At 40.4% G+C, this 12,033-nt stretch overlaps 1 protein-coding gene across 1 annotated transcript in view; it reads left to right on the top strand.

Moving 5' to 3' along the window:
• UIMC1 (ubiquitin interaction motif containing 1) overlaps nt 1-12,033 on the top strand; it is a 61,371-nt gene that overhangs the window by 37,480 nt on the left and 11,858 nt on the right. Inside the window, exons 5-6 of the mRNA XM_018552382.1 lie at nt 5,789-5,853; nt 10,637-10,794. Of these exons, the coding sequence (XP_018407884.1) occupies nt 5,789-5,853; nt 10,637-10,794 (223 nt within the window). The remainder of the gene's footprint in view (nt 1-5,788; nt 5,854-10,636; nt 10,795-12,033) is intronic.

Genomic DNA, 12,033 nt, shown 5'->3' with positions numbered 1-12,033 from the left:
CAGTAGTAATTTAGTGTGATCACACCGTTTCTGATTAGCCTCCCATAGTTACAATGCGCTCATCTTTAGTCCAGGTCACTGAGTTGGCTTGCCATTGTTTATTTCTGTATCCTGAGCTACTGTTCCTGTGGTGCGAGCATGGGTAGTATTGATGTTCTGTCTTATTGTCTGAGGCAGAGAAATATGCTCTTATTCTCGCAGTAATAGCCTTTGTGAAATACAGCTCTCAGTACAGCCCGGCCTGTTCATGTTACTCTGGAAGGAAAGAGGTTGGTTGGTAGTTGGTTGAGGATTTATAGGGCTTACAAAGGGGTGATAGAAGTTCACCTGATTCAACCAAGCAGTCACTTCCAAGTTTAGATTTGCAGGATGAAGGGACTATATAATAGTTCTTTGATTAGTGACACCTTTTGTTTTAGGTGCTTTGTTAAAGGTTTATTTACATCGCTCTCCTAAAGAATGAGGCATAGTGCCAAAACAGCCTTTTAACAATTACATTGAAATGCTTTTTGAGTATAACAGGTTTATATATTTATAGTATATGCTCTTTTTTTTTGTCTAGGTACCTGTGGAGAATAAAGTAACACAACATCTGTAGCGTATTGTAAGCACAATGAAAACTACCGCAGAATTTTTGCAGGGTGCTGTATTTTACCTGACCCATCTCTTTTAAAATCAGTGCTGTATGTTTCACTAAGGCATTTGATGAGTTTTATTAATCTTGTGTTTGAGTTTTTCTTACTTTGCACCTTTTACATTTATGTAGATCTAGCTCGTGTTAAATGCATTCATGCATGCTAAGTAATGTGTATGTATAACACGGGTATTTATTACCTCTTATGGAGATCTCTGTACTCTGCCTGACTATGTCTTCATCTGTCTTTTCTCCAGAAGAACACCACTATTTTTGTTCCGGCTATTTACAGGCTCAGCATCTACTTCATAGTTTTTAGATGGCTTGCTCAGAGATCACCCAGTCATGGACATCTTGGTGCCTGTGCAATTGTTGGCTGTGTTCATATATGTCTGACACATATCCGCCCCTGCTGTGTCACAGTTCAGCTGCAGACTTGCAGCTGAGCTGTTACTTGTAGTTCTACAAGTATATACAGACCTCTTACCCCTGGTTCTGCAGGGCTGTGCTTAGAGCTGCAGCTAACGATTATTTTCAAAATCGATTAGTTAGCCGATTATTAAGTTCAGTTAATCGGATAAAAAATAAAATACATGTTAAAAAATGGCTCCAGTGATGGGACTACAGGTTTGGAGCGGTGGAAGTAAAAAAAGAAAACAAAAGTGTGGTGTGCAATATAGTGAATGAAAAGTGTAAAATTATACAGCAATGAATGCAGAATTGCACCGGCTATAGAGGATTACAAATCCCAGCAATAGTACATTATACAGCACAATGCAGAATACCACCAGCTATAGAGGAATACAAATCCCAGCAATAGTACATTATACAGCACAATGCAGAATACCGCCAGCTATAGAGGAATACAAAAAAATCCCAGCAATAGTACATTATAGCCGGTGGTATTCGGCATTGCGCTGTATAATGTACTATTGCTAGGTTTTGTAGTCCTCTATAGCTAGTGATATTTGGCATTGCACCACTGTATAATCTATTATTCCTGGGATTTGTTGTACTCCTCTATAGCTGGTGGTATTCCGCATTGCGCTGTATAATGCATTATTGCAGGGATTTGTAGTCCTCTAAACAGCGCAATGCAGAATACCACCAGCTATAGAGGAGTACAACAAATCTCAGCAATAATACACTATACATACAGTGTATAATGTATTGCTGGGATTTGTATTCCCATGTATAATATACAGCACAATGTACCATCAGCTATAGAGGAATACAAATCCCAGCAATACATTATAGAGCACCATGTGTGGGAAAGTGCAGGCTTACCTGAGCAGTCTTCCAGCAACTTGCTTCTGAGATCGGACCTGTCTATCGGCGGCTGTCATCCCCCCACACCTGCTCCTCCTTACTACTTCTCCCCGCGTCCCTGTGCCGATCGTGGATGTGGACGGTCAGTGAACGGGGGAGGAGATGCCGCGTGTGGAGCGTGGATGCGGGCGGGTCTGGCATCGGCGAATGTGAGATGGGGAGGAGGTGCGGTGCGCAGCGTGTGTGGAGCCATGAACAGGGCCAACCAATCGGAAGCCGATTAATCGATGATTGAAAAAGTTGACAACTTTTTCAATAATTGATTATAATCGATTATGTCGATTTAATTGTTGCAGTCCTAGCTGTGCTGTTGCTTGTAGTCCTCCAGGCATGTGCTCTGAACCTGACTCACTCTTGCACCAGTCTGGCAGCTTTAGGCGTCGGCCGACCTCTGCTGTTTCTTATGCAGCTTCTCGGCCAATCAGTGCGTCCGGTTGTGGCCAATCCTGTGAATCCTTCCTCTTCCTGTCTCTATTTAAACCCAGGGCAGCGACCGGCCTGCTGCCCGAGTAATGCTTTCCTAAGCTAGATGTGGAACCCCCGTTTGTGATTCAATCTGATTTACCTTGAAGTTTATGAAGACTGTTGACCTGTCCCTGGAAATCCCATTCTTTGGTCTGTCCCTATCCTTTGGATATTACCTGGAAATCCCAGTCTTCAGATTGTCCATGGAAGTCCTGGTCCTCCTTCTGACCCTGACCTTTTGTTTTGTCCCTTGTTTGTGTGTCTGCAACCTGTCCTGAACTCTGGCCTTGTCAACGATTGTTGGCTGTTAGGTGAGTTGAGTGAATCTACAGATTGTGACCTGGGGTCAGCACACAGCCAAGCCCTTCTCCACCATCAGGAGCTTTGATGAACACTGGTTGGCCTTTAGAATCCACATCCTGGGGGACCCCATGCCACCTATCTAGCATTGCAGTGCCCTGCCCTATACCTTGTCCTACCAGACTATTCTGTCTTCCATTGCCTCATTCAGTTCCCCTACTTGTACTCCAGCTCTGGGAGTCATCAGCCTACACTGCTTGGACCCTTTTCTCTAAGTGTCCGTGCCAGTGTAGTAGAAAGGGTCCACATACCTGACTCCAGTTCATACCTGTGAGCCCCGATCCGTGACATGCTGCAGTCAAAGGATGAGTTCACATTGGCAACAACCTTCACCTCCCTCTGAAAAGCAATCAGTGGTGGATCGCTTTGTAGAGGGTTAGTTGTGGAGCAGCAGCTACCTGGACCTAAGGAGGCGATACTGCCTTTTTTAAATAAAAAATCCCAATAGGGATTTTCTTTTGCAAAACCATGTTGAGACTGCGACGCGGTCCCATTCATTGCAATAGTTTTGTTCGACTAGCGGCACTGCCTGTGAAACGTGACATTGCTGTATGATGCACAGCAATGTAAACAGCACTGTTTGGCCACAGTGCTGATATTGCGGGGGGGGGGGTTAAAAATCGCACATCAACTGCCTGCTTTTGCTGTATGTGTGAACAAGGCCAAAAGGTTACTTGACTGCATGCTGGTGGCAAGTGGACAGCAAAAACAGAATGGTGACATTAATTTTTTAACATCATTAGAGAGTACAAAATCTGAAGCTGTAGTAGTAGTCCTGTTGCACTCATATGACACTAAAAAAAGGTTTGAAACATCAGACTTACATAGGCTTAGGCCTGGTAAAAGGAAACGTCAACAACAGAAGAGACCAACAGGAAGAGGGAAGACATAGGAGAGGACAAAAATGAGTGATGAGGAGGGAAGGATGCAGGAGCAACGAAAGGCTGCTTTTTAATTATAGAGGTTTCAGCTTTTGATAAACTTTTACTGTTGCTGTTTAGTATATGGTGACATGTCAGAAATGTATTCATAAAGACCTCGAAAATTATTCAGAGGTTCATTTTGAAAAGACAAGGCAAGTATCTGACTTATGGCATGTGTCGATGGGCTTTTGTTTGTTTCACAATGGTTATGCATTGCCATACAAGCCTACAAGAATGCAAACCCAACTTAAAGCAGGTTCAATAATTCTAAATGTTCTCAGAAGCATCTCAAACTGATGTCAAATGGAGACCATTGACACAGTCCCAAAGCCCGTCCACATAGGTTCTTACACTTCCTTTACTTGTTGAATTTTGTAATATTACAGATTTCTGTTTAGCTTTGTCCAGGAATTGGGGAAGCATGACAGAGGTGTTTACTTTAGGGTTGTGATTGTCCTGAATAAGAAAAGTCAAATATCTTCTCCGATTGCTGTGCGCTCGCTCAAATTGACACCTAGCCATTAGTTAGGCGGAAAAGAAAACCTATAGGGCTATTTACAAAAGGGTGATGAGTTTGGAGAAGGGAACAATCTAGGATAACATAGCTGAGCTAGAAAGTGAGCTGAATTGGAGAATGTTTCCAAATCAGCTATGTTGTCCTAGATTGCTCACTTCTCCTGCCTTCTCCAAACTCTTCACTCTTTAGTGAATAGCCCTGCTAGTGTGTATTGTAAACCGTTGCTGGGTAACCATTTCAAGTAAGAACATGTCTTTATTGGAAGTCTGCAAGAAACCAGGGGTTGTCTTTTTTTTCCCCTTTTGTGTATGATTGTCCATTAAAATTATGAAGGAAGTCAGTTTTTGAACTGTCAAAGGTTCTCACTATAAAGTAAATGTTTAGTCAATTATATGTGTATGGGCTTTCTTATAAAACATTTGATATGTGTACCTTTTTATTTTTCACTTTATTCTCTTTGACCTTGTCTGCACTTCTGATTCATTTAGGGGGTGAAGGGTCAAACATAGACTGATATGTGCTGTCATGTCAACTGATTTACTTCACATTAACAGACATTCACATACCTTACAAACACTGAGTGGTCTGTCTGCTTAGGCAGCTGTCCAGTCTGGCTGTGTGCATCCTCATGTCTCAGAGGTACCGATCTCTCAGTATTAGGGGGAAATGGCAAAAGTCAAGGATAAAGCTAGCAGGTCACATTATATCTGCACTTTTGACCGCCCTCTAGTGTCTATGTTAACCTTAGATTTGTTGATTGTTTTTCTTTTATTCTTTTGTGCTTGCAGCTTGTCTTTATTAGTAGTGTGATTACTTTTAAAGCAGAAACCTGGGCAGAAATGTTGTCATTAGCGCAAAGGTCATTTATTCTTGTTTTTTTTTCGTACAGGTGTTTACCTACTGAGAAATCTCCACTTGAATAAGTTAGAAGAGGGGCTCTATGGCCTCTATTCCCCCAGCCACCGGTCTTGTGGCATACCCTGTGTAGTTCCATGAGCGGTGACTTAATAACACCTGAAGTCTGACTTCCAGCCTGACCAACTCAATAACATTCCATTGTTTAACAGGCCAGGTGACTCCAGGCCGGTCCTGCCCACCATTACCTCATACTTTCACTGACAGGCCACCAGATTCAAAGTCTGTCTTATCCACCATTTCCTCATACTTAGACTGATAGGCCAGGAGAATTCGGGGCTGTCATGCCCATCCACGCCTGCTGGAAAGCAATGAATGGCATTCTTAAGTTCGTCAACATGTCTGCCCACATTAACGCCCATTGAAAACCCCATTTCCCATTGCATGATGGGAATTGGAGTTTGTTCAAGCAACGCTGTGCCGGCAAAGCTTCGCTTTACAAATAAAAGGGATGACATTGGAGATTGTAAGAAAAAACTATTAATAAAAATTGGGAGAGTTAAAAAATCACATACCTTTTATACACACATCTTTGTAATGTACTTGGTAGTAGGAAGTGATAGTCACAACTATGCAGTAGTAAAGATTTAAGATTACATTGCATTTAGATTATGAAACTCATCATTTTTTTGTACTCTTTTTCAGGAAATGTTTACCAACATGCTGCCAAGTGAATGTGAAGGAGTAGCTCCAGAGGTGCTTGTACAAAGGTGAGATCGTGCACACATTCTGCTTCCCATCCTTGTGTAATGTACACCACTGATAACAACCTGTACTAGCTGACCATCAGCCAAAAAAAACGTTCCCCCTTTTCTTTGAGACTGTTCTTTTCCTACACAGAGTCTAGCAGGCACCTGGCTCTGGGCCACACGCCATGTCTCTGGAGTGCTTTTCCTAGCATCACAATCATTTTTCATGCTTTAGGTGCATTTCTTTTTACATAAACATGTTTCAAGAGCAAGCAATATTCTTGTCACAGGGGAGACAACTTGTTTGGAGAGTAGTTAGAGCTGTTAATGTAATCGTCTGAAAATTAGTGTAAGCACTGCTACAGTGTAACTTTATTGGGGTATTACGTGCTGCAGGTGAAATGCTGAATGTAGCGGAACAACAAATGACTCCGGCATGTCTGGATCATTTTCATCTATAATGTGTGCTCTTGAAATATACAACAAATGGTACTATTTATCGCCTGCCTAGTTTTAGAAGAAAGTACATCCAGAGGGAAAACCAGTGCAGCTGAAATGTGCATAATAAAGCCCATACCACACATTTACATCTCACAAACTTATTTAGCATACAGTACATGTATTTTATTGTTCCTGATGTTTATATAGTGCTTACATTTTCTATAGAGCTTTCAAGAGTGTATTGTCACCATTTGCATCTTTCAATGTCCCATTAATGTTTGCATTATAATGTCTCTCGTTCTATAACTGAGGCACCCCAGCTCTGCACCCAACATGGGTAGAAGATGATCACTATATCACTGCTTTGATTATTGGAGAAAAGCTGAGTCTTTTGGGGGAGGGGAGCAAGCAGACGGTAAAAACCCATTGCAGATAGGGTCTTCCTGAATTTCAAAACCGGAGCCTGACTGCTGCAAGGCAGCAATGATCACCCTTGTGCTGTTGCAAGAATACCAGCAATAAAAGTAATCGGAAGCTTGCCAGTTACATAGTATAGTTGCATAGTATTTGAGGTTGAATAAAGACACAGGTTCATCAAGTTCAACCTTTGTGTGTCTATGTGTGTATATGAGTCCCTGTGTGGTCTAGTTTTTAAGAGTACCTGTACCCCTGTATTTTACGGTCTCTGAGGAAGGTATCTAATTGATTTTTGAATACTCTCAGCTGATGCCACTGCTTGTGGCAGAGAGTTCCAAAGTTTAACCACTCCGACTGAAAAGAAGCCCCACGCCTCTTGTGGATAAATCTATTCTACACCAATTTTAGGTGGGGGCCTCTAGTTTTTGTTAGGGAGTTTACAGTAAAAAGTTTATTGCTAATGTTGCCATCTCCACTAAACATTTTGTACATCAAAATCATGTCTGCTCTTAATCGCCTCACTTCTAGCATGAACATGTTTACGTTTAGCAACCTTGTCTGATAGCTTTGGTCCTCCAGCCCCTTAATTAGTTTAGTTGCCCTTCTCTGGACTCTCTCTAGCTCAAGGACATCCTTTCTGTGGATTGGTGACCAAAACTGAACTGCATACTCAAGATGTGGCCGAACTAGTGATCTATGTGGCAACATTATTGCTTTATCTCTACAGATAATTCCCTTTTTAATACATAACAGTACTCTGCTCGCTTTGTTTGCCACAGCCTGGCATTGTGTGCCAGTTAAATCAACTAAGACATTGCACATTTTTATGAAATTGACAGACAAAAGCATATGCAGTTTTGTTGCATTATAGGAATTCCTTTCAACTGTCTTGAATGAGAAAATGAATATTAAAGGAGCAGAAATAAAACACATTTATTTTATTTGTGTTGGCTCAGCACATGTTTGTGAATAGTTACTGTCAGTAAATAGTAAAATCTGAAATAAAAGTGAAACGCATTTTTCTTGTGCTTGGGAGCTTGAAAACACATTGATATATATATACAGGGCCTTGAAGACCTATAGAAGATGTGGTTATATTGACTTCTTTATTAATAGCTCCCAAAATCTAGGCATCATCAGTATTCAACTACATTGGTTACGTTGCTGCTAGAGTTTGTCTGGCCCTGATGTATTGTATGTATAATACAACAGCTGACATTTATTACATAATATTTCATAAAAATTGTACCATTATGAATGGTCTTCCTTGCTTTTGGTGAAATGATAAAATCAGGTTGCATCGCAGGCAGGGAAAGGTAATTAAAAAGTGCAGTGTTCTGCTTTAAATGCATTAATGATCCATTCTGGCTCACAGAGTCTTGCATTGTGTCACCTGATTTGCTCCAATCTCTGTTACTCATACATGGTGTTTCTATTTATTTTCTTATTCAACAAGCGTGAGCTGGGAGGCAGAAGCAGCCTCTGTGGACTCGGTTTCACCACCTGGATATTTTATCATAAATCCTAGCTGTCTGCTAAGTGTTTGTTGTATGGTTGGTCACAATAAATCTCACCGGTACACTTGAGCAGACTTGTTAAAAAGCTAGAGCCCTGGCAACAACTTGTATATCTTAGTCAGGCCTGCAGGAGAAACTAGCTTCATCAGTTACTATGTATTTGGAGATAGATAGATAGATAGATAGATAGATAGATAAATACACTACTCAGACCCACCCACTATCCCATCTCTACATCATAAAGGCTAATCATTCTATAGTCCCAAGATATAAACTGGGAAACCTAATTAGTCTAATAGTCTTAATTGTGTATACTAATTAATCTAGTTACTAATCTAATTAGTATACACAAGACACAGGACAGCTTTGAATTTCTGACATGATCAGCAGGTATTTTGTGCACTTATCGAGCAGATATAACAATAGTATATTTAACAGACCAATACGGAACATATAAGAGCTCTAACAACACTTTGTAAACGTCTAGGAACTGAGGAGACCAGTTGCTGGAATTTTGGGAAAGAAATGTTGTCCCATTCTTGCCTGATTATAGCATTCTAACTGCTCAACAGTCCGGGATCTTCTTTGTTGTATATATTTTGTTTCAAGATGCACCAAATATTTTCAATTTTGGTGAAACGTCTGGACTGCAGGCCGGCCAGTTAAGAACGCGGACTCTTCTACTACAAAGCAATGCTATTGTCATAAATGCAATATGTGGTTTAGCATTGTCCTGCTGAAATATGCAAGGTGTTCCCTGAAAAAGACATTCTCTGCATGTGCTGCTTGACAATCTTTCAGCATTTATGGTGCCTTTCCAGATGTGCAAGCTGTCAAATTTTGATTCGTGTGACCACAGTTTTCCACTTTGCAACAGATCATTTTAAAAGACCTTTGGCCCAGAGGAGACGGTGGCGTTTCTGGATCTTGTTTGCATGATAGAGCTTTAACTTGTATTTTTGTATGGCACAGCGAACTGTGTTCACAGACCGTGATTTTTGGAAGTATTCCTGAGCTAATGCAGCGATGTCCATCACAGAATCATGGCTTTTTTTTTAATGCAGTGACATCTGAGGACCTGAAGATCATGGGTATCCAGTATTGCGTTTTGGCCTTGTCCTTTGTGCATAGAGATTTCTCCAGATTCTCAGAATCTTTTGATTGTATTATGTACTGTAGATGATAGTATATTTAAAGTCTTTGCAATTTTACATTGAGGAACATTATTCTGAAATTGTTACCGTAGACAATTTTTAGATGCAGCTTTTCACAGATTGGTGAAAAGCTACATCTTTACTTCTGAGGCACTCTGACTCTCTAAAATGCTCTTTTAATACCCAATCATGTTAATGACCTGTTGCCAAGTAACCTAATTGGTTGCAAAATGTTCTTCCAGCTCTTCCTTGTTAGTACCACTTACTTTGCCAGCTTTTTGATGACCTGTCACAACTTCTTTGAGACTTGTTGCTGCCATCAATTTCAAAATGACCTTATTTATTTTTCTTAAAATGGTACATTTTCTTAGTTTAAACATTTGATACGTTTTCTATTTTCTTTTGTGAATATAATATGGGTTTACGATTTGCAAATCCTTGCAATCTGTTTTTATGTAGATTTTACACAGCGTCCTAACTTTTTCGGAATTGGGATTGTACTTTAACAGGTACCCAACAGTTACATCTTATTTAGATGTATGCTAGAATAAATTACTGCTGTTCCCGTTAGGAACAGTTTTCAAAGGGATTCTTTTCAGTCTTTTTTTATTTTGCTATGTGAAGTGTGTGTAACCTTTCTATTGAAAGCAATCTCTCACATAAATTTTAGTTTTTACTGGCGAGTATCAAGTAGGTAAGGGGTGAGTGAAATCAGCAACCAGCAGCTAAGAATTGGTAAGAGACATTTGAGAATCACTAGACTATGTGCTGTTGGTTTGTAAGTAAGCAGATTATATGATGCTTGGAATGACTATATGGCATTTTATAAAGCAGTGAATGTGACATGAATGTGTGGTTATTGTCACATTCAGTACTTTTATCAATATGTCCTTCAGTTTACAGCAGTAGATTGATGTAGCGGCACACTAAGGGGTCATGTAATGGGATAGGTAGTTTCATTGGCTAAATTAAGTTTTACAGGGTTTTTCACAAAACGGTGAAGAGTTTGGAGAAGGCAGGAGGAGTGAACAATCTAGGACAACATAGCTGAACTGGTAAGTGAGCTGAATTGGGGGATTTTTCCAAATCAGTTATGTTGTCCTAGACTGTTCACTTCTCCTGCCTTCTCCAAACTCTAAATAAAAGGTTGTCATATGTAAAAGTCATATGCATATTTCCACAGAAAACCTATTTCTGATATTTTGTCAACAGTACATTACCGAGTAGTAAAGTGCTTACTATTCTTTTCATTGACATCCCATCTTTGTGTTGTAGATCTACCACTTTCATTGTTTTTCATCTAAATCTATCACAGAAAGTAACTTCATTTTATTACAGCTTTAGTCCCACCCCACCTGCTGAGGTGAGGGATGAAAACTGTCCGAATCCAGAACTGCCCATCGAGAATACCCAGGAAGAAAGCGTCTGTCCAGGTATGACATTTTTTGTTCACTCAACATTATGTTTTTGTTAGAAGATCCATACACAACATTTATGAATACCTACATGTTGGTTTTGATATGTGACCACTAACTATAAACTGGGGGCTATGCAAGAGATCAAAGATAAATAAATACAAGTTTCAGATACTTAAAGTAATATTAAAGTATTTTTTCCAATATTGAATCCAGACCAAACAAATATATATTGTCCAGCAAAGTATAAAAAAACATGCCATGAACAATTATAAATAGTAGCCACCCTTGAAAAGAAAGTCACAGCCCCCCAGTGGTTAGATGCCCAGGTCTCAAGTTGGAGGAGTGCCTCCACACACAATAGTTATAACTGATACAGTCATGTTAGTTCACTTAAACAGTGTATACTAATATTAGTCAATAGTGGTGACTAAGTGGAAAGTCATCTGGACTGTTAGCAACTAAGTTTGACCAGCTAAATCTTAAGGGCCTGTTCACACCACTTTCAGTGCATTCCAGCAGCTAACCATGCTGGAACACATTGGATTGCATACTGTAAAGGCTTCCTGCATTCTGTGCCGGGAAGGGGCATGGCGGTGCATTCACGTCAATGGCACTGCAGCCACACCTCCTGCCCGCAGTGCAATCGTCCGCAACAGAACGCGATCCAGAGCAATTGCAAAAAATTGTGCTTGCACTATTTTTCGCTATCGCACTGGACCGGAATGCGGACATTGCTGTGCCACACGTTCTGGTGCGGGTGATTGCAATGAGTGCAGGGGTGGCGTGGCTGTGGTGCTATTGACTTGAATCCACCTCCCCCTCCCGCCCCAGAAGACAGGGAGCCTTCACAGTATGCGATCCACTGCGTTCCAACTTGGTTAGCTGCTGGAACGCACTGGGAGTGGTGTGAACAGGCCCTAATTTCAGAAGGTTTTCATAGTTTATTTGATAAAGTCATGTGAAAAAAGCACGCTCAATAGACTCAATAATTGTTGACTTAATTTAAACAGTGCCTACAGATAAAGGTGATATAATTGAATGAAAACAGAAGGAAAATTAGCTTGTTAATAATGTATTTAACAAAAATGATCTAAATAGTCTATAATATCTATAATTAATGGTGTACTGTGGAAAAAGTAAGTATTCTCTTGGCCCCAAAAGCTCTTATTGCCCTTTAAATGTTTGACCAATACTCCATCGATGCAAAACAAGACTTTTGTGTGTTTCAATGCATGAACTACCTGTTTCATATCC

This window comes from Nanorana parkeri, unplaced genomic scaffold (genome assembly GCF_000935625.1).
Source record: "Nanorana parkeri isolate BGI_ZX_2015 unplaced genomic scaffold, ASM93562v1 scaffold87, whole genome shotgun sequence".
Taxonomy (NCBI): domain Eukaryota; kingdom Metazoa; phylum Chordata; class Amphibia; order Anura; family Dicroglossidae; genus Nanorana; species Nanorana parkeri.
The sequence above is the reverse complement of the archived record's forward strand: the minus strand, read 5'-3'. Positions and strand labels throughout refer to the sequence as shown.